Source organism: Motacilla alba, chromosome 6 (assembly GCF_015832195.1).
Source record: "Motacilla alba alba isolate MOTALB_02 chromosome 6, Motacilla_alba_V1.0_pri, whole genome shotgun sequence".
Classification (NCBI taxonomy): domain Eukaryota; kingdom Metazoa; phylum Chordata; class Aves; order Passeriformes; family Motacillidae; genus Motacilla; species Motacilla alba.
This window is the reverse complement of record NC_052021.1, coordinates 23,635,156-23,658,224: the sequence shown is the minus strand read 5'-3', so window position 1 is coordinate 23,658,224 and position 23,069 is coordinate 23,635,156. Positions and strand designations below refer to the sequence as shown.

General features: G+C 43.4%; 1 protein-coding gene across 4 annotated transcripts in view; it reads left to right on the top strand.

Annotated features, from left to right (window-relative positions):
• NT5C2 (5'-nucleotidase, cytosolic II) overlaps positions 1 to 23,069 on the top strand; it is a 60,042-nt gene that overhangs the window by 27,938 nt on the left and 9,035 nt on the right. For 3 of the 4 annotated variants that reach the window (XM_038140998.1, XM_038140999.1, XM_038141000.1), the window contains 6 exons: positions 1,281 to 1,354; positions 18,309 to 18,426; positions 19,809 to 19,904; positions 21,202 to 21,293; positions 21,482 to 21,539; positions 22,795 to 22,888. In XM_038140998.1, coding sequence (XP_037996926.1) covers positions 1,281 to 1,354; positions 18,309 to 18,426; positions 19,809 to 19,904; positions 21,202 to 21,293; positions 21,482 to 21,539; positions 22,795 to 22,888 — 532 coding nt within the window. Of the gene's footprint in view, positions 1 to 1,280; positions 1,355 to 13,657; positions 13,718 to 18,308; positions 18,427 to 19,808; positions 19,905 to 21,201; positions 21,294 to 21,481; positions 21,540 to 22,794; positions 22,889 to 23,069 lie in introns of all 4 variants that reach the window. The other variant, XM_038141001.1, reaches the window with a different exon arrangement.

Below are 23,069 nucleotides of genomic sequence, written 5' to 3'. Positions count from 1 at the left end.
AGCAGAACCTCCCCGGGGCTCCTTCCAGCTTCCCCAGCTTCCCCATCTTTCCCAGCTTTCCGAACGTGCAGCTTTCGGCTCTGCACTCGCCGTCTCCATTGTGTCTCGCTGTCCCTGAGCCGCGCCTCCGGCCCGGCAGCGCTGCCATGGATAATTACTGCGCCGAGGGCAGCGTGCTTAGGCAATATTGGGAGAATTTTCACATGCTGAAATCAGAGTACAAGCGAACGCTCTGGGACTTTTCTCCTATGGGAGAATTTTGTCTTGGCATCACAGCTGGAGCAGTGCACGGGATTTCAGTCTGAGATGGGCGTTGAAAAGCTCCGTTTCCCTCTCACAGACCAGTTCTGACTCTCATTTTTGAAGTTCAGATAAGCCAGTGGAAAGAAGTCCTGTTGAATTACAGATCTGCTTTATGCTTTAAAGTTCTGGGGAAACATAAGCAGCTTAGTTACTGTCGTAGTTGGAACAGGAAGCAAGAAAAGCTTTTGTTGTATTCTCTGACCTATTTCTTTACCCTGTTACTTACTTGAACTAAATTGGATATAATGTATTAATGCTGTCATCTAAAAGGGCCTGGAAGCGTTCAGCCTAGAGTCTCTTTGTAATAAGCATTAATGGTAAAAGTCAAATTTACAAAATAGCAGTTTGCAAGTTTCAGAGGAGTTATAAATAAAAAAATTTCACAATAGAAATGGCATATCTTGTGTATGAAATTTTTCCTCAGTTAATCTTTTTCAAAGCTTTATTACATGTTTTTAATGGTATTGGTGAAAATGTGAAAATGGATCTGTTTGGGTTTGCTTTGAATTTCCAGATATAGTTCCAAATAGGAGGCAAATGCTGTGAATTTATTCACAGAAACTGTTTTATTTTCTTTCTTATCTCTTACTAATAATTTGTTTTAATCAAGGGAATTCTATTGCTTTGCATTTACTGCTTCCAGTTTCATATCCTTTGAGGTCTGCATTCTGCTTCAGGAGATTTTGCACTTGTATTCTTAGGAATTTTTGCAGGTCACATGGAAGGCCGTGTGTGTGTGTGCATGCATGCGTGTATGTCTTTGGACAGAATACCAGTAATTAGAATAATTCTGCAAAGTCATGGCTTTGCTTCAGGAGAACTTGCAAAAAATGAGACTTGACTCTGTTTTCAGGTATCTTTGCTGGTTTTGACCTTTGGAAGTCTGACATCCTGACAGTGGCAGAATGTGTTTGTTCTAAAACGTGAGTATTTTGAAAATGGTCGTACCTCTGGTGATATTTCTTCTCTCTTTTCAGGGTCTTTGTAAACAGAAGCTTAGCCATGGAAAAGATAAAGTGCTTTGGTTTTGATATGGACTATACACTTGCTGGTGAGTATCTTCTTAAGTTTTTTGAACACTGACTTAGTTTGGAATATTGCTTCTTGCTGAGCAACAAACCCAGCAAAAAGCTGATTGGGTTACTCCAGTTAGCAGGTGCTTCTTCAATTAGTAAATGTATCTTTCACTATTCCTTGCACTTTCATTTTAGGTGTTGCCCTTAAATTTGTTATCTGCAAGCTGTATTTGGTCTCAAGCCATGTTACTGTGGTGCAGCTTCAAGTGATTATGAGTGTTGAGAAAACCAAAGCTTAATGAGTCTGCTCCCTTAGGTTCCACTGTATTTTGACAATGCCCCCGTGCATGCTTGGCTTTGAATAGCAAGGTGATTTCTTTCATCCTTGGTGCATACAGCAGGCTCCACCTTTGGCCAGCAGGTTCTCCTAGTCCTGGGAGAGTGATTTTTGAAAAGGTTTTCCTCTTTCCCCTTCCTGGGTTAGCCACATCAGTGACGAATTTTGAGAAGAGGCATGGCAGGGGCAGTGCCTTGTGTCAGCTGAACAAGTTAATTCGTAAAGCTTTGCCCATTCTTTGTGACAGATAAGCTTTGGGAGGTTGCATAAGATCTTTTGGTTTCATAAAATTGTTTGCATGACTTCTCCATCTTTCAACAGGCAAGTTCCCTGAGAGTTTTGATGAGAGGAAATAAAGCTACCATTTTCTTCATAGTCAGACTTTCATGTTATGTATTTTAAGGAAGGAAGATATAAAAAGCTCACTTCCACTTTCCTAGGTTCTAGTATCACACAGGCTGTAACTGAGGATGTCATGTACCATCCTGCCTTCTTTCTCATTACCACTTCCAAGGTTATGGATAAAAAGTTCCTATCACCACTAATATTTCAGTTTAGAGTTGTTGTGTATATGAACTGAGAAAATGTGAGGTGGGGTGTCAGGGTCACCTAGTAATAGGTTAATGCAGTATGTCAGCTGTGGTCGTCTGGTTACTGTGTGCTGAGAAGGAATGAGAGATGAGTAATGTGGCTGGGGACAGTGTGAGGGTCAGAGCTGGGGTCAGAGGCTAAGTGAAGGGCAGGAAGGTTTCCATAGGCTCATGGTTCAACAGCAACGAGCAGTTTTGGAGACTGTGGCAGGTAATTGCAGTTTATATTTAGATCAGTTCCTTGTGTTCTTTTATCTACAAGGAAGTACTTACATATAAAAGGTTTGGTTGCTACCCATCTTATTTATACATCTGCTTAAAGTCCTTGCCACTTTTTAAGTCATGAAATGTATTGTTAATCTGTGCTGCATATGACTGCAGGCACGTGCTTTCTGTTTGTGTTTCCCAGCTGTGACAGTCTTGTGGCAGTGCTTTTAAGGGGTGCATGAAAAACAGTTGTTCAAGATTAAATGTGTAAAAAAAAAAAAAAAAGGAAAAAGAAAAAGTTGTGGTTTTCACTTCAGTAACAGAAAAACAACTTCTGTGCCTTTTGCAAAGGAAGTGGTGGCACTTCCCAAGGACCCAGGTGATGCCAGTCGGGCTGGTGTGGAGCATGAAGTTTATTGCTAATTTCCATCCTGGCAGAAGGACAGCTTCAGCACTGTCCTCACTTACCTGACTGTTCATTTTACTCAAATGTGCCTTGTTCCTGTATACACCTAGCAAATGTGTTGTTATCCACAAAATGATGCTTGATTTGATGAAAGGAAAAAATGTGAATGTTCCAAGCATCATAAAGCAGTACCAGGCACATAGAAACCTGGGGCTTCCGAGGCTGGAAGACCACAGTGCTCCATTTGAGCAGGCAAAGTCAGTGCATTCGGGTGAGTTGAGAGACAGGGTGTGAGGCAGAAAAAGAAATGGGATGTGGTTAGAGCAGCAAACTGGAAATCTGGACCCCTCTAGGGTAAGCTGCTGTCCTGTGACTTCTTCCGTGGTACAACAGAGATAATAGTTGCAGATCATTTCACTGGGAGTTGTGAGAATGTAATTAGGTTGGAAAGCCTTTTGCAGATGAAAAACATTATGTCTGGTAAGTACTATTTCCCTTTTTTCCACTCAAACTGGAAATTAACCTTTGAAATTACCTGTTTATTTTCTTATGTCTCAGAGTCATCCTTTCCTCTCCATGTGGGCTTTTATTATCTGACTATTATTAGCTACTTACAGCTTGCATACAAGAAAAAATACTTATCCACTGCAGGGGTTTTAAAGAGTGCAGTGTTAGAAAATGATTACAAGTATAATAAATTAATTGGAAATTATAATGAAAAAGTGGACCAAGGGAAGTATTACAGTAATATGCTATAGTTAGTGCATTCATGGGACCCTGTTGTGTTTTCTGATTGGTCACATTATCCTTTATCCCCTCTTTCACATGGACATGCTACTTCTCTTGATTAAAAAAAGAAAAAAAAAAAAGTAAAAAGCCAGTTTATATGTAATTTAACATCTGGAAATGGTATCTGCATACCAGATGGCTCAGGCTGAGCAGAAGCCTTTGGAGACCATTCAAAACACGTAAATAGGCCAAAGAAAAGAACAGAAGCATCTCCAGTGTCATTAGCTCCTCATCTAGTTTTCTGCATTTGTACTTTCAGACATTGCTAGGTTACTTTTCTGTAACGTTTTTTAAAATATCCAAGCACAATCTTCCTATTCAACAGCTTAAGGCAGGCAGAGTCATTGACCCTGCCAAAATCTGTATGTGACATCCCCTTCTGTTGCGTACTTTCACATCAGAGATATACTGATGACAGTCATACATTTGCCATCTCAGAGAATGATTATTTTGATACACATTTTGATACTGTCTTTTAATTACCTGAGTAAAGAAGTGCTCTTGTCTTGTCTGTTTCTTCTTTCCAAATCAATGACCACTGGTAGCACCAAAAGTCTTCCTTAGGAGGTGGTTCAGTACCAGAAAACTCAGAATCATTTCATGTATTTTGAACTTTAGAAGCTTGAGACAGTTTTATTCCTGTACCATATGAATTTAAGGACACAGATCTCCTTACAATAACCATCTTTTCTGTCTAGAATAATCTAATTTTGGTAGGGACATGGCATTTGCATTTTGAAGTCTGTAGTAACAGCTACCATGCACACGCTGCAGCGATCGTGTTCTACTACAAGCGTGTCTGAGAATGTCAACTTGCCAGCTGAGAGCAGTTTTAGTATCATCATGTTACATTGCACATAAAGTACAATTTCATGTGTTATTTTATAGAGTAGCACTTCTTAGAGTTATTAAATTAAAGAACATTTAATTCAGCATTTAAAAGAATTCAAGGCTATCTGATACAGTATTTGCGCAATTATTTTGTTCACTTTCAAGCCAAAATTAGGTTACACTTCGAATATTTGTTAATAACTTCTCTTTTCTCTGATTGTGCTTGTCTCTTTCCTTGCACAGGGTTGAGAAATACTGTTAATGGTTGGGTTGGGCAAACAAAGTCTTTTTGTGTAGAAGAGCCCGAAGGTTTTAGCTTTTTTTGTCTGAGAAATAATGGACCTTAAATAGCTAAATTTGTAATCACAGTGGTTACATCTAGAATTAATTTTGACTGCTAGGAAAATAAAATTAAAGCAAATTGAAGTAACTCTCACAGATTTTAGATTTCTTGTTTTCCCACAAAGGATTGTTGTTGTATTTTCATGGAGTGAATAAGATCTCTTACGTGTATGGAAACTCCCAAATCTCCCTAGGTTAATGTTCTAGATACAGTAATACTAAAAGCTCAGAAATCTGTGTTATGTATGAAACTGGCCGTCCTCTTCCTATTCAGTCTGTTTGGGAATCAAATTTGGTACGTAAAATAATGCTTTTTAAAGCTAGGTGTTACTGGGAGGCAAGTGGAAGGAGCAGGAACAGCAGCGGGGGTTGACTGTGGTTTGTGAGCTTAGTTAAGTAGTTTCTGTTTAAAGTCTTGCAGCAGTTGACACAAGCAGGAGTCATCAGCTATTTCAGCCCTTGCTGTTAGTGGAGGTTAAGACAAGTTTCTGTGATGTTATGCAGCCTTTCATTCCCTGCCTCTGACCTTGCTGCCTGCCAGCCTGGGAGCAAGGCCCTGCCGGTTCCCTGCGGTGTTCCTTGGGAAGCCACTGCATTACACCCAGGGCTGAAATTGCTGTCAGGGCAGAACTGAGAATTATTGAACAATTCCTGTTTAAATTAGAGAGATTGAAGGTCCTTTTGCTGTTATTTCTTGTTTGCTAAATAGTAGTTTCATTTATTATCTGAGTGATTCATCTCTGCTTATTCATCCAGCCAGAAGATCAACAGTCACTAACAATTCTGGTCTGCCTGCCTGTTTTCACCAGTACGGTCAAAACTGCTCATGCTTTGGTAAAGGAAAATGTTGCATGCAATCCAAAAGATTCATGGCCTTCTCTGTTCTGTGTTTACTGCTAAGTGCATAAAGTAAAATAAAGGTATGTAGGGGGAGAGTCTTCACTGTGACACTCACCTGAGCCTGAGGAGTTGGTGACACCCATTGGAAACACAGCAGAGAGAGATTGGTTTCACACAGCATTTTATTTGGCTGCTTTCTATTCAGGATGAGCTACACTTAATTATTGGATCTAGATCCAAATAATGCAGAAGGCCTTGGCATTACCAGCTCTTAAATGGGACAGGCTGCACAATGAGGTGATGGATAGATGTCCCTTGACAGGAGCAGAGCTAAAGCAGTGGGGTTCCCAAACTGGCTGTAATTTCACACTGGGCCGTTGGCAGATGGAGAAGGATAGTAAGAATTACAAACTCAATTCTGCTTGAAAAGATTCCTCTGTGACTACTCTTTTTCTCCAAAAGTTACGGCCTTGTTGAAAGTTTATCTTCTATCTCTGAAGTAGATAAGAGGTAATATCAGTAGACAGGATGCTTTCATTTGGAATTCTTTTCCTGTGCTTAATTCATTGCTGCTTCTGTGTTCTCCAGAATGTGATAATGAAATTATCAATGGCTGCTGAAAATGGTTTCAATAAAAAAGGAGGGGAAATGAGGCTTGAAAAATACTGGGTTTATTGTGTGCAAATGTGATTAATGCAACGTAATCTGATTGGAATATAGCTTGTGTCCTGGAAACATTGCCAATTTAATGCCAAGGTTTGGTGCACTGCAAAGATTTTATTGCAAAATTGCTTATGCTTTCAGCTTGTAGCATTTCCCTTCTCATCACATGGGAAAAGATACAGGAAAGACAGCTTTAGTCTTGCCCAACTCAATCCAAAGTGCAACATGCATAAACAGGTTTTGCCCTTTCCTCAGGTAGGTGTTCGTGTCAAAGCCATTCTTGCAATTTGGAAGAGGAAATATTTTCACACCCTCATCTCATTTTTGAAATGCTTTTCTTTACCTGTTGGCTCTGGAAAAGATACACTCAGCCAGAAGGCAGAATTGGATTGTTGCTGTGTGTGATCTGGGAGAAACTGTGACAGCAGAATTGAGATCTGGCTCTTCAGTCCATCTACTTTTTTTACTGTAGTCGAGTCTATCCGGTTCCTGTGTTTCAGTTTTGTTTAATTTTCATGAGAAATGGGACTCATGAGTTTGTACCTTGTATGAAAAAAATTTCTGGATTGCACAAATGGAAAACAAATCATAAAAGTGGGAGTTTTATGCACGAAAGATTGAGCTGAATACTTAAACTACTAAGCTTGTAAACAACTACAGCATGTCTGGATGTCAGTTCAGGTGCTGTTATTGTCTGCTTATTGGTGCTGAACTCTAATGCAAATGTTCTAACGAGGCACTCCTGCTTAGGTTAAAGGTTTGCCTTTAGTTTCATCATGATGTAAGGACTACAGGCTTTGAGGCTCTTTTGGGGAGATTCTGGGCAGTTTTGCTTCTTTCCCAGTTTGCTGGATAACGCAGTTCTTTGTGTCATACAGAAATAATGTGGTGGCTGGAGAAGGGAGTTGGTGGATGCGCCAGGAGAAGCTTCCAATTCTCCTAGCCAGGACTGGGAGATGCCCTGACTGTTGCACATCTGCTGTCTGCCTTTTCACATTTGCACATTGCCAGTTTGACAGGTGCAGATTTTGCAGATTTCAGAGGCAGGGTTAGCCATTGGTGTTTCAAAGCTAAAGGCAGACGGAGAAGCCAAATTGTTCCAAGTATGCTTTGAGCTGGATGTCTTTTCAAATACCAGTGCAGTGATTATTGTCCCTGCTCTCTTTGTGTTGCTGCTCTTCAGAGCCTGACCATTTAAAGCTGTGTAATGAGCAAATGAGGTCTGGAGCTGTGGGATCTCAGGCGCTGGCATTGGGAATGAGGAGTGGAGAGAGCATGTGTTGCTTGCTCTGTCCCAGTAAATCACTGCCTGACAAACTGCTAATCTGCTGTCTGTGGATTCTTGAAGAATCACAGTGATAAACAGAAGCTGCTGAAAGAACGAGTCTTCACAGTGTAAGGAAAGTTTCAAAAGCTGCTATATTCTGTTTTCTTGCTCTTAAAAACAAGATGATAACACCAAGCTGGGTCAGCAGGCTGTTAGTATACCAAGGCGAGCACGATGAAAATAGGGAGGCATTTTTCAATCTAATCGGCCCCCTTATCTAGTAATCTTAATACCACAACAGAAGTACTATTAAGTTGCAAATACCCTTGTGATGACTCCAACAGCTTACTCTGTAGGAGGAACCAAAGCTGAGAGTACAGAAGGCTTTAACTCTGAGATCACATGTGTGCCATTGCTTTGTGAATGCCTTATTTTAGCACTACAGAAAAACTTCTGTATGTGGCTTCTTGCCAGCATGGGCACTTGTGCTGTATCTAAGCCCAGGTGCACACTGTTAAACAAATGTGTAGCCTTGGAGGCTCACTCTCTTCAGTGAATATGGAGAAAAATAAGAAGCTGAATCTGTTTGGATGCTGATAAACTTGAAAAATGCCTTAGATAATTTATACTAATGACTTCTAGACCTTTAAGTAATTTGCTTCTTATTTCTAGATGATAGAAAATTATGTTTGAACCTGAAGCCCAAGCAACTATTTCTTCCCTGTTCATAAGTCTTTACTGAAGAACTAAGCCCATATTTTGGCAAAGTAGTTTGTTTCCATGGAAATGCAGGGATATTTCCAATATGGGATTATAACTCACAGCGGGCTGTATCTGAGAGAGGTAAATTGTGAAGGCCATTTGTTAAGCACAAAAAGCATTCTCTTGTGTCAGGGAAATAAAAATTTCCTGTGAAAGAATAGGTGACTATTAATTTTTAAAATATTAATCCAGTGCAATGGAAAGTTATAAAAACTATTAAAATACAGACAAACTGAAGCTTCCTTGAAATGCTTCTCTCAACATGCACAATGTGACCTCAGTGCTGCTGTTCTTACCTCAAGCCATTCATTTTTATTCAGCAGAAGAAATCTTTCCAACACTAAGCTCTGCTCTGCCAGCCTCTGAGGCATATTCAAACAGCCCAAATCTTTGTTACGTTGAAAGCAAACAAAGTGCAGCAGCAGAGAGCTAAAAATATCTGGACTTTACCAATGAGAGCACTAATAAGCCTGCTTTGGGAAGAGTTAAAGCTGATGATACTTGACAACACTTGGTTTTAATACAGGCAGAAAGTTAGCACTAGAAACAACCTGAGGTGTGCACCCAGCAGTTCACAGCCAGGCTGCACATACAGTGCTGTGTCAGTCCTCGAAGTAGCAGCAAATCCTGTCTTCACACAGCCTGTTAGCATGCAGAGCCAGAGAAGGGGAGCTGATACAGTTCCAGGTTAGAGGTTTGAGAGCTGAAAGCTGTGCTGTGCACTTGGGGATGTTTGCAGGAGCATTAGAGGGAAGGAATTTTCCACTGCTCTTCGGCTGCAGTGGGTGCGTCGCTTGGGGACTGCAGAGCCCTGCTGCTGCTCCGGAGGGGAGCTCTGGTTTCCACCCAGAGCCCCGAGTTTGGCATGGTCAGAAAAGGGTGCCATGGAGCCACTGGAGCTCACATCCAAAGGATTCAACCCTCTGATGATTAGTGACCCTTGCCTTAGTTATTGTTATCAGATTTACTGTCAAAAACATCTGTGGGCACACAGGCGCTGTGCAAGATCTGGCTGCTCATGCAGGGCAGAGCAGCTCGTGTGTTAAGCATACAAAAGTATTCTGGAATGCACCTGGAGGTTTTGTCAAGGTATTGTTTGCTGATCACTACAGACACATAATTTTTAATGAAATAGAAAAGGCGCATTAAATATTGAAGTGTGCTTTAAAGCTAAGCTTTGTCTTACTGCCCAGGTCACTTCTGTGTTTGAAAAGGTTTCTACAGGTAAGTGAAAATTATACTCAATCTGGCAGCAGTTTCTTCTCATTTAGACTGAAAAAAATAAAAATTCAAAGAAACAAACCAATGTTGTTGCCCATTTTGTTTGGTATTATGGAAAGTCAATTCAAATATAGGCTGAAATGCTGCAATTCTGCTTTCCATAGTACCATTTTATAAACACACTTTCCATAGTGCATTTTTATTTATGGTTTAGTGCTTAAAATCAAATCCCAGGAGCCAAGAGGACTGGAGACTGTTCCTAATTTGTTTTCAACTCATTTTGACTGTAGACAAACCCTTTATGGTCACAGTTCAGCCGAGTTCATAAACAAATGGCAAGTCAGAAGTTCACCACGTTCCTAATTGAAAACATGTGAGTTGTCCCATAGATTCCATTTGGGATTTCTTGTGGTTGCAGTCAGGCACGTTTACAGCTTTGTCAGTTTGTTTACAGGCACTGAGCTCCCAGGTCAGCACAGCACAAAGGTGCTCATTGCCTGCACGCAGGGCACATCTTTATGTGGGCAGAGATGACCCAAACCACTGCTGGACACACTAGAGCTTTAAATAGGAGTGTTTTTCCCTTCATGGGCAGTGAGGATACTGTGAAGTGAAATGCCTTCAGTGGCTGTGGCAGGAGCTGAGGATAACACTTGATGTATCTTTGGAAAGAGATGCAAGGCAAGGGGATCTGGAGGTCTGTGCTTATCCCTGTTTCTGGGATTGCCAAGCCAGCTGAGTATTTCTACAGAGGGTCCCACAGTACAGATACCTCTGCAGGGTTTGTAGTTCTCATGGGAAAGAAAATCCTCAGCTTTATTTCCAGTGCAAAGTGACAGCACCCTGCCAGGCTGTGCAAGCCAAGCGTGAGTCTGGGCTCCCATCAGAGCTGAGCAGTCTGACTGCACTGTCAAAACTGAGGGTAGTTAACACCCAGGTGTGAAACTTAAACATGACATTTCAGATTCCTTCCTGGGTAAGTAATGAATTATTTTAACATGGAGAGCAGCATAGCTTGAGAAACCTTATCATTCCTGTTTTGTTACATTTCAGTGGCAGTGCCCGACAATACCTGCCTGGTTAGAAAAGGCCCTGTAACACAGAGGCTGAAGTCATTAGTGTGCTGGAGCAGAAATGCTCCTCCTTTCCACTTGTATACGAAAAGTGGCATTGCTCTGTAACAAATCTTGAAGATAAGATACCCTGAAAGGAGGGTCAGTGTGTAGAGGTCAGATAGCATTCCTCACTACCTTGTTACTGCTGGGGATCATCAGAGACCTCTGGCCCTACAGCTGAGACAGACTTTCCTCATACTGTGGCAGTATGTGAAACGCTTGCCCAACACTTAAAAGTACATTTAATTGGTATTGTTATTTCAGTGGGATTTGGTTTTTAATTGAGTCCAGTGTCCCAGACACCTCCAGGACTGGTCACTGGCTGCTTCTCTCTGGATTCTCAGCTGGAGTTGCAGGTCAGATGATCCAAATTGCCAAGGAATGAGTATTTGGAGCTTGCGTGAAATAGCCAGTGGTGTTGTTATTGTGGAGGGGTGACTGTCACACACACTAAATGCCACTGTAGTGGACATTAAATGCCTGACTTTGGAGCCATGTGTAGAGGAGCTATTGACAGAATGGAGAGTTCTGGGGACAGAGCTATCCTGTTCTGGGACACTAGGATCTCATTTGATAGGCATTGTTGAGGCAGGGTACATAGATAGTTGCAGGGAGTGGGATTGTAAAAGGGGATCTCAGTCCTCAAGGCTTTAACTGAGTAGTTTTTGTCAGTACAACACTGATATAAATCTATCCCTAGTACACACTTGCATACTTGGCAAACCAAACCCACTACACGTTACTTATTTGTGGTGCAATTCAGAGCAACACTTTGATCCTGCTCTGTAAGTCAGGTTTGTGTAATTTCAGAAATGTATTTGTACAAGCTTAATTATGCATGTTGTGCCTGAGACATATAAATCTGAATACCAGCTCTCCACCTGCCCATATATGTCCCTAACTGCCTGATTTGCATGCCTTACTCACTGGAGAATAAGCAGCAACTGAAAAACCTGGTTTTAGTTATTTTACTTTCATTTCTTTAAGACTTAACACAAAGTAGTTGGGCTGCATTTCCTGTGCTTCAGAGAAAGGGCAAAACCCTGTGCATTATGTGTCTACATTTTGGCTTATCTGTCTTTGTGTGACCTCTGGAGAACCCAGAGAGTGGGTAGCATTTCTGAAGATTGAGTCTTTGTTAAAGCTTTTGCAACCCTTTTGGAGGAGGTCATCACCTCTAGTTTAAGAAATACTGATCTTATCTGGACACCTGCAAGTCAGCAGCACAGACAGCATGGGGAAGACAGCACCTGTGTGGGGAAGGGGTCAAGACAGTGTGCCCAAGGGATCAGAGCAGGGATGCAGCACCTGCAGGAAGCAGCTGCTCCCATCAAGTGCCCTGACAGTGTGGGTTTGTTTTGGGGGACATTGCAAGCACCTCTCCCTAGGCTGCTCTTGCCCTCCAGCTGGGAGGAAAGGCAGGTGAGGAATTGGCAGATGGAAGGGATGAAACTCCTTCAGGAGATGGTAGGGCATCATAAGAGAGAAACAGATGGGGAAAACCCGGAGGCAGGTGCAAATGATGCTTCAGGTCATCATTTAGTGGTCCTGGCTCTGCCTTCTTGCCCTGAGGAGCTGCTCTCCCTGCAGGCTTCTGTTGATGTAGCAACCTCCTGAGCTCGTTTTTCCCTTCCTAAACGAAGGTTCTGGTGAAGGGCAGCTGCTTCCTCAAAGCTGCCTCTGGGGTATGGGAAGTCAGTGTGCTGTCACTGTTTCCAATTCAGGGCTTTTCCCAGCACCAAATCCATAGCGATTGGAAATAAAATGGCAGGCAGGACTGCTTGCAGGTGTGCAGTTTGAGACAGCAAATACATCTCACAAATGGGAGATGACTGAAGCAGTGCAGAAAGGGGTCATTATTTTAACTTCAACTCCTGCTTCAACTCCAATCTCTCCCAGGATCCATCAGTATCTTGCAAGAAGTGTTGGCAAGCCCTGGAACAAGCCATGTTACATCTTCAATGAGAAGCACCCTAACCTTAATTTTTGTGTGTGGGAGCAACAAGGGAAGATACAGGCAACCCCTAAAGGGTTTTCTTCTCCCCACAACTTAAGCAGAGCCATCACATTCACTTCAGCCTTCCCCAGCAACTCATTTTGAAACAAAACAGGCCTTAAACGTTTACTTTCAGAGAAGCCTTCCAGGAGGTCCGCATACTTTTGTGGGTCATTTTTGCAACATCATTCCAACCAGTTCAGCTTTGTATTTAGTGCAAATTGCATCTCAAAGATAATTCTTGATTACTCTGTGCATACCTGTAAGTTGCAAAGTATCTCTGCCGGTCTCCCTGCGTGTGCTTGCCAGCGAGAGCCCTGCAGTGCAGCTCTGTGTGCAGGTTTGGTGCTGCTTTGGGCTGCGGTGCTTTGCCCGTGTCAGCCCACTCAAAGGCGTGTCCCAGGGTACCTTTAAATGCAGCCCTGCCCCACAGACTGACCCGTGTGTGCGAGGCTCTCGCTGGGAGCACCTTCAAGGTGCAGGGCAAAATTCTCTTCTCAGCTTCCCAGAGTAGCTCCTGTCTGTCTCCCAAGCCTCCTGCATTGACACATGCAGGCATTGTATGGTGTGAAGGAGAATGTTCTGAAAGGAGGAATTTGTCGCTGACTGAGGAGTGGACCATAATGGCAAAGCCGTAAAATGAGCACCAGAGCTTTTCTTGAACCAGTTACTCTGTGTCTGAGAGAAACATGAAGGATTTGTATCACTTGGGCAATGTGCTTGTAGCCTCTTCCTCCTAATTATCCCTGAGCTGATGATCTACGGCTGCTTTGTGGGTATGAGGACAGAATTTTGCCTGTAGGATGCACGATTACCAACTGTGCCTCTTCTGTAAATCAGTTGTAAGTGTATTTGGAATAACTGCCAGGCCAGCTTCTGAGCTTGCCAGAGGACAGAGCTCCAGCAGACACAGTCCCACATGGCACAGAGCTGTTGCAGTTTTAAAATCAGTCTGATTTTTTTCTTTAACAGGGGAGCCCAGTGTAACTCCGTCAAGCCTGGAGTGACACTCTGAATCTGCATCTGCCTCATGTGAGTTAAAATCCTGGCAGCAGCATTTTGCATAAGCTGGAGCCTCTGTAGAGAGCTTTTTTTTTTTCTTTATTTTTTTTCTCCTTTTCAGGAAGACCATAAAATTGTAACTGTATGTGTCTTGGCAGCAAAGGTAAACACAACCACACAAATGCATGAGAATTGCATACCTTACTGCACAACCCCTGCTCATTCCAGACCAGCTTCCCTGCTAGCACGTCCTGTGTCAGTCAGGGATCACTCATCACAGACCTGAAGGCTTGCAGTGTTCACTCTGGGCTACTGCTTTTTACCTTTTAATGGTGTATTGTTAAGCCAAGTGATGGTATTAAGAGAAAGCTGGAATGCTGTCAAATGGCTTCTGTTTTTTTAAAGCCTTTAGTTGTTTTCTTTCCACCCTGGTTGCATAATCCATGAGCACTGGGTGCTGATCGCCCTGTGCTGCTGAAGTATCTGCCTGTGTTGGAACAGGACTGTTAAAATGACAATTCCTCTGGAGCTGAGGACTTGGCTTTGTGGCAGAGACCTGGCCATCAAGCAGTAAGAAAAAGAAATCAGAATAATTTGTAGCACATGCTTTGGTTTTACTGTCATCCCATGTGTGTTGGACGAGGATGGTGTGAAAATGTGTTTGTGGCTCTGCCTCCTCCCCTGTCACAGAGCTGAGAATGCTCAAAGACTGTGCCCTTCTCAGCTGGGTGAAAGAGCTGGGCAAATAGCTGCGTGGCAAATAGCTGAATTCATGACGTTGCCATGGCACACAAACTGTCTCCATCAGAGGTAACAGGATTCAGCAACCAGGTCTGAGGGAGGGGATATTCCAGCAAAGTTTAAAACCATGTTTTCATCATGCAGCTGCAGAAAAAAGTATTGATCTTTCCTCTCCACTCTGTTTCCTCACGGCTGCCTGAAGACACGAGAGAGAACAACCAGCCCTGAGTACAATGTTGAAATAATGGAGTAACACCTGCAATTGGGGCATCTTCCCCAAATGTGCTGCCCGAGTTGCAGTGATGTCAGCCTGTCCTTTCTCGATCTGAGGAGGTGGATGCTTTGTTTGCCTGGAGGAAGCTCCAGTTACTCAAATAGTCTTATGAGAAATGTCAGGGGCTTGTGGCTCGTTCCAGTTGATGCAGCCAGTGCTGCTGTGGTGTAGGGTGCTGTCAGGGTGGCCTCAGGGAGCTCTCAGTCTCTTCCCAGCTATGTGTCTAATTAAAGGAAAGTTTACCTGGAACAGTAAATGTGCTGGTAACTAGAGAACATTTATTGTCCTTTCATGAGTCCAGTTTCCTGTGTCTCTATTTAGTTCACGTGTCAAGGAGAAGGCTCTCATTTTCCAGATACTGCGGACTAGTAGATAGATAGAGATGGAATCTGAGGCATGAATGAGCTAATAGTTTAGTGTTATTCAAAGAGATATCAAGGAAGCAAAATCTTAGGCTTTAGAGGTAAGGGGAATAACTGTCCCCACAAAAGAAATATTTAGATTAATCCTAATTAATGTACTGCCTCAACAGAGACTTGGGAAGATGAAGGCTAAGGTTGATACTTCAGCCTTTTTCCTAATGGTGCTTCAGCTTGTTTCCTTAGGGAGTTAAAAGGAGGTCTGTGGCGATTTTCTAAAATGGAGAGGCAAATACAGAAAGAAATAAATTGAGTGAGCGTATTTTGTGAGCTGCTGACCTTGCCCCACACAGCTGTTCCCTGGTGGAGTGTTAAAAAGATTCACAGATTGCTCATCAGAAAACCCTACAGTTTCCCTGGAAAGGCTCTGCTGGAGCTGTGGATGAACCACTTCTGCTTGTCCAGAGGAGATGCTGCTGTGCTCCTGCCCAGGTTCCTGTCTGGGCAGTGTCACTATGGCTGGTGACTTCAGAAAGACCAGGGTTCCTCAGAGAAATGTTTTGTTTGAAGTGATGTATTAGGATTAAGTTGGTAGCATGGTCCACTTCCCAGGGGGCTGAGAAGGAGGAGTACAGCAGCTTCATGGACAGAGTGGGGCATAGGAGGCTGTTTCACTTAACGGGGAGCTTTGCAGAGCTTTGACATTCTGAGAATATGTGCAGGTGTACTTAAAAGCGTTTTCCCTGGGAAGTGCCTTTACTGTCCTGAATCAGAGGAATTCCTTGTTCCAGATGATGCTCTGGTGTCACTCTCACCATTTTGTTAATCACCTAACTGCCTATTGCTCCCTCCAACTCTAGCTCACTCCCCAGAATTGCCTTGTCAGTCACTGCTTTCCTCATTAGCTGTACCTTTTGATTGCTTATTCCTATCTATAGCTCAATCAATCCTTCCTTTCCTAAAGGACAGACAAGACTACGTGCATTGAATGTTGTATCATGTTATTGGTGTTTGCCATTGGTATAATATTGCTTGGAAATTTTGATAACTGCTTTGTTGATTTTAGTTATCTGTTTAAGACCATTACAGGTTCGCTTATTACATTTTTAATGCTGTTAGTTTAATGGAGAAAATTAACTCTTGGGATTCTGGTACTTTTTAGGTTATTAAGAGAAACAGGAGCCCTCTGTCACAGGTCACTGTGATCTCAGTCTTCTGACAGTCTTGTTTCATCTAAAGTAATTTCCTTTTTGATTTTTTAAAAAATATTTTATATATTTTCTTTCTCCTCTCAGATTAAACTTCTGTATCCCACTATATATATATGCTGCTGATTACTGGGCAAAGTATAGACAATGTGTATTAATATACACCATGAGGCCCACAGAGGTGTTGGATCTCTCTCAGGAAAAGCAGGCTGTCCTCTAATGAGTTTACTGTGTAACTTGCACATTTTCAGCTAAATTTGTAATATTCAAGTGTTGGAGGCAGTTGGAGCCATTGAACCCATGGTAATCCTCATTGCAGTCGAGGGTGTATTTATTTATCTTAGGACCAGTTTAGGACAGAACATTATGGTATCCCACTCCTAAGGGGAAGGGAGCACCCAGGATTTGTAGATGCTTGTGGTTGAAAGGAATGACAAAAGTCAGAGGGCCCACAGAAGCTTACAAAGTTTTACTAATAAATTACATGTGGCATGAGAATTGGTATGTTAATCCCTGACCTTCTAGTGTAAGCCCACAGCAGTGGGGTTTGGATAAAGGGGTAGGGTAAAAGGGAAGAGAAAAAGAGATGAATTAAAGAGGGGAAGAGAGAGAGAAAGGAAGAAAGTGAGAAAAAGATCACCAGTCCTGGCAGCAACCCTGATGAGGTGCTCAGTGTCCTGGGGCACACACACGCCTGGGCTTTGTTGGGGTATCTTTTTATAGAGTTTTTTTAAATGAGTTTTCCTCACCTTGAAAACAGGTTCTTGCTTTCTATGGAAATCAGTTACCACGTGCACTCCATTCTTCCAGACCTTTCTGAAAATGGGTTGGAGGGTCTTGGGTGGGCTTGATCTCCTCCATAATGTCCGTGCCCACTTCTCAACCTCATTCCTGCACTTGAGCTGTGCTGTGCTTATCTCTGGGAGCCAGAACAAGGACATTTGCCCCAGAAAAGTGCTGTCCTTACCTCCACATAGCCCCCTTCTCCAGCCACATCCTGTTCTTTCTCACAACATGTTATTACCAACAATCCCTGGCTGTTATTACAAACAATTCTTGGTCAGCTTCAGGACTATCCAGCTGTCTCTGTGTTTGAAACATGCACATTAGCCTCTTATCTTCTGGGCTTCTGCAGACATGCAGTGAGCGTAAACACACTGCCAGAGAAACCCTGTGATTTCCATCTGTCCTGATTGCCTTTTAGATGTAATTTAATGATCTGATTAAACAGTAACATTTTCAGCACATGGGAAGGTCATTTGCAGGAAGAAGAGAGGCTGCATGGTAGCAATGACTTAGTTGAACAAGCCCATTTCTTTTGCGTGGAGTGAAGGGAAGGTGTGTGTCCCAGATGAGCAGCTCCTCTGACATGTGAGAGCAGTGAGCTTGCTTTTAAAAAGTAGCATTTTGATGCACAGGGGTAATATGAACAGATTTTTTTGCAGTTCCATATGGTGTTATTAACAAACAAATCATATGTTAACTTGACAGCTCTACCTTCATGCTAACTTAGTCTGCAGCAAACATTAATTTCCCCTGAGATGAAATCTGGAGCAATTCTGAACTTTGGGATTGTATCCAGGGCAGTTACAGTAGCACAGAATTGATGAATCTCAGGCTTTCTAACCTCCAATACAGGTGCTTCTGCAAATTATTGGTTTCTTTATCAGCTTTGCAAAAACATAGCAAACCAAAACCCTGTTGGAGCAGGTACAACAGGGAGTGTTCATGCATCTGCCTAACAGGACTGCAGGGAGAGGAGCTGCTGAAATACATTTTTCCTGATGCAGAGAGCTATGATAAACTGATGGATATTTCATCTGGTGCACTCTGCTGCTGAAACTGAAACTGCAGCTCTGCTTCACTGCAGCCCTGGGGCAGGAGCTAATTCCACCACGCTCTGGGCTGGGGGACCTGAGGCATCAAAGGAGGGAATGGTATGTGGAGGAGGGAGAATGGGTACATTTCTTTTAATTGCCTTCTTGTTTAATCCCCTAGCTGTTTTCAAATTTTCTAACTGAAATCTCATCTTGGTACAGTGTATAAATCCCCTGAATACGAATCTCTTGGATTTGACCTGACCGTAGAAAGATTAGTTTCCATTGGATACCCTCATGAGCTGCTCAATTTTGTGTATGATCCTGCATTCCCTACCAGGTAAATGACTCATGGATACCAACCCTCGAGGGCCCTCAGTGCTTGTTCTGTGAAGTTCACAGGCAACATGTGAGGCCAGCTTTTCAGCTGTGGATGTGAAGCCTATGGCTAGCCATAGATCATGGGGAAGGGAGAAGACTAATCCAGTATGTGGGGGGCCTTTGCACACATGGACCCTTGCCAGCAAAGAGGGAGAGTGAAAGGAAGGAACCCTACTGAAAACGTGGGTCAAAAATAGCCCTTCAAAGCAAAGACAGCAGAGACACAATTGGATTGGGAGTGAAATCAGAATCAGGAGGAAGATGAGCCATTACTGTCCAAGAGGCTGCTGGGATGTCTCAGAACATTTTTCTTTAATGATTTTAATTAGTAGTGTTGTGGTGCATAAGACATCCTGAAAATTGAATTGAGAAGAATGGAAGGGGGACCAATCCAGTTCTCTTGTCAAGATGAATCAAAAGTCAAAAGCACTTCATTTAGTAACTTTTTGATTTTGTAACTTTGCACTAAGTTAATGGTGCAAAATTATCAAATTCCTATATTTTGTCTTTTGGTGGGAGAGGTAAAAATGACATTGTTTTGAACAAAGCTGTTAATCTAACTCCGCACCTTCAAGTTCTTTCCACTTGTGCCTTTGCTGGATTTTGCTTTTTTGACTCCTTTGGAGTTTCTTTACAAAAGACTGGACCAGAGGGTCTGTTGGTTTGTTCCAGTTTCAGTCTGGCAGCCTCCTTCCTTCCCTCCTCTCAGCGCGTTGTACACTGAGAGTTGCTGCTGGCTGTGCCCTTGCCTGTAACAAGGCATAGCCCCTCACAAACCTGTGATGAGAGCTCTGTGAAATCCACTACCTTCATCCCAGGGAGGGGACAGAAGGGATATCTCTGTGGGAAGGCTGTGTTTGCCAGATGCAGGCTGCTAGATAAATGAGACAGAATTTTGCCAGAGTCAAAACCGGGCACGTCCAAAGTATTGTGCCATGCTTACCTGCCCCATCTGGCTTTGTCTGTGACAGAGCCATGAAAAAGCAAAGAGAAATTCCTTTATCACACCTCACTGTACCCTGCAGCCCGACAGGGGTGTCACGTTTGTGACCCTGTGGAAGAGGCTCACAGCTCCCCTGGTAGATGCACAGCTGAGCCTCTCAGGTTAAACACTCTGGGGAGCAGATCAGGTGTCTCTGCTGCCTGGTGGTGCTGGGCTCTGGTTGCTCACCTGCTGCAAGCTAAAAGGGACAACAGGGACCCCATCTGCATCACAACAGCAGCTCTGTCTGATGCCCCTTGCCAAGTGAGCAGAACTGTTCTAGAGCTGTTCTAGGTGCTGTTAAATGGTCACCCCTTCATGCACTTGCCTTTTCATATCCTAAATTGCTTTCTTAACAGAGGCCTGGTGTTTGACACCCACTATGGAAACCTGCTGAAAGTTGATGCCTATGGGAATCTCCTAGTATGTGCACATGGCTTTAATTTCCTCAGAGGGTGAGTGCAGACTCTTGGCTGTTCTTTTTGACTCAATACACTCTATTGTGTCAATGATCCTCAGGGCACCCATTGTATATGGAGTCTCAGGGACTCTACTAACAGCAGAGGCTGTGTTGGTGTTCCTACAGCTCCAGGATCAGCTGTGGGTGAACTGAGGGTCTCAGGTACAGCAATAGCCCAGATGTTTACAAGGGAAAGGGCTGTGCCACCACAGGCACATCCATAGCCAGCTGGGAATAGAGGAACGTGTGCTGTGGGGAAGAGTTGATGGGATCATCCGGGGGTTGTCACCTGTCCTGGCACGGTTTAGCATCAGCTTGTCAGTCAAGACAAAGCCATTGTATGTGCCCCGTGAGACTGTCAGCTCCACAGCCATTGCTAACAAAGTTTGAGGGCCTGAGCTGGTTTGGGGTAGGAACAATCTTGCTCTACCCCTTTGTGTTTCTGACCTTTGAGAGTGTCAGAACTGAGCATTGAACGCCATTTCCTGCAGCCTTCCCTGGCTGCTTGTGTCTCTTGTCCCAGAGAAGGTGCTTTAGGAAGCAGAGGGAACTGCAGTGCCATATTCCTGATGTGTCCCAGCAAATCCCCACTCCCACATTCCTGCTGCAAGGGCATATGAATGGAAGGCAAGGCAAACTCAGGGGCCCCAGGGTGACAAACCCTGTCGTTGCAGGCCTCTAAGTCCTTGCATCAGGACTCCAGCATTTAGAAAAGAAGCCCTTATGTGTGCATTCGAGTTCATCTTTGAGCCTAAAATGATCTTCAGTTGCTCCAGAAATTAAGGAGACCAGAATAATGATATGAGTTCAGTCATTGGCACCCTGCTGATGAATTGCAGAGGGCCCCGCACACACCTCCTGCAGCAGAGCCCTGCACACTCCTGGCTGAGAGCTGCTGGGAGAGTGGAGAGCAACACATGGAAAGTGGGGAAGAGTTTAAGATGAGCAAACAATGAAAGTGCAGATGACTTAAAGCATCCTCCTAGCCAGCAGCATGGGGCTTAAGGTCGAGCTGTGGACTCTGGACCACTCTGTGTCCCTGGGTGGGCTCAGTTTACTGACTCAGCAATGAGGGCTTGGTCCTGGCTCTGCTGGAGTCAGCACGGCCCAGGGAACACCCCTGCATGCACTTTTGCTCTTTTGCCAACAGTGCATGTGGGGAAGCTGGGTGTTCATTGAAGCACAGCAGACTTTGGTTAGTGAACCCTGCTACAACTCTGTTTTGCAGGTCAGCACATTTTATCTTCATTGTATTTTGTGGTTTCACTCTTCTCCACTTTATTTATTCTCAGGCCTGAAACACGGGAACAATATCCAAATAAATTTATCCAGAGGGATGACACAGATAGGTTTTACATTTTGAACACGTTATTCAATCTACCAGGTGAGTCTCATGGGAGCCAACACAGGTCTCTTTCTGTGCCTTTTAAGCTAATAAAGCTTTGCTGATGTCGTGCTCTGCTTTTCTGTTTGGGTTTTTTTGCATGAATTTTCTTCTTTGGGCACAAGGTCTAAAGTTAGCTGGCTGTATGATGCTATCCTTGTCTACAATCTCACTCTGTTTCCTTGCAGAGACCTATCTGTTGGCTTGCCTGGTGGATTTCTTTACTAACTGTGACCGGTACACGAGGTTCGTATTCCCTCCACTCTGAGATGATGATGGAACAGGAAGATTGTTATTATTTTATACAAGAGCAATACAGCACAATACAGCACAATACAGCACAGATGGAGCTGCTCTTAGTATCTAAACCTCAAGTGGTTTTGGTGGGCCTCCTGTAATTTTGGGATGCTAAGTTGATCTGTGTGTACAGCAGAGGCTGGTTATGAAGGTTTCCTTCACAGGGTACAGCAGAACCAACATACTGACTGACATTGGTATTTGGGGCAGCATCTAGGACTGCACACTTTTTACAGGGTGATTACAGGCACCATTCAGTTCATTTTGAACCTGTGTCCATTGGAGCTGTGTCTGAACTGGTAACGGAAAGGCTGAATCTCCTCAGCCAGTTACCACAAGTGCTTCATGCTGTAATAAAAGACATTGCACACTTAGAGGTGAAGTGCTCAGTGTAGTATAAAAGGCTGTTCATACTGCATGAGTATTTACCTTGCTGTCAAAAACATGTAAGCATAAAAACAAGCTGTGGTTTGAACTGGCAAATATGAATGCTCCTGTGCTGCTCATCACCTCATGTGATGGGTCATCTTTGCATGTATGTGAGTGGAAGGCAAAGGTTTAATGTGATTTCACCTGGGAGCAGAGGAGCTGTTTATGCTGCCAATCCATCAGGTGAAGTACCTTTTCTCAGGAGAGGCATGATGATTGCTGTCATAATAAATACAGCTCTGTGTAATCCTTCTTGATTTCTTCTGATGCAAGCTGTCATGCTGTCTCAAAGATACCTCCAGAGTCTCTTGTAATTTCTAATGTAAATTCTGAGTGTTCAATGTAGGAGCAGTTCCTCATCTCAGCAACATTGCATTTAGTTGATTTCCATGATTCTCCCTTCTTTAGTGCTGGAAAGAGGGAGAAAGAGCACCACTGTGTTTATTCCCTCAGTACCATTCATCTTCTGTTAAATGCCACAAATGGCATTTTTGTAGTTTTCTGCAGTCTTTTTATTTTGTAATGTGGGTGAGAAGTAAGAGTCACAATTGCAGAAAGCTGAGGTACTGCTGTGGAGGCACAGACATTCCTGGTCCTGATAAACTGTGGTTGTAGCCTTCTTTCAAGCCTGAGCTGCAGTAAAGTAGTAGATAAGAAACCGTGATGGGAAGATGAAAACACAAGCTCCAAACAGCATGTTGAGCTGTCTTGCTCCTCGCTGTGTTTCTTACCTCCTGTGACTGACTGCTAAAATCTCTCTTCTGTCTCCTCACAGCTGTGAAACAGGGTTTAAGGATGGAGACCTCTTCATGTCCTTCAGGAGTATGTTCCAGGATGTCAGAGATGCTGTTGACTGGGTTCATTACAAGGTGACTGCAAGAACTCCGTGGGATGTGTGTGGTTGTAACTGGGTTGGAGGGGCTGGTTTGGAACTCCTGAGTTCAGATGTCCTCTGCCTGCTCTGGCCAAGGGCCCTGCTTTGCCGCCTAGTGAGCAAATAATGGATTGCAATTGTATGGGAGTAAGTCAAGATATCTCAACTGCCCTCCT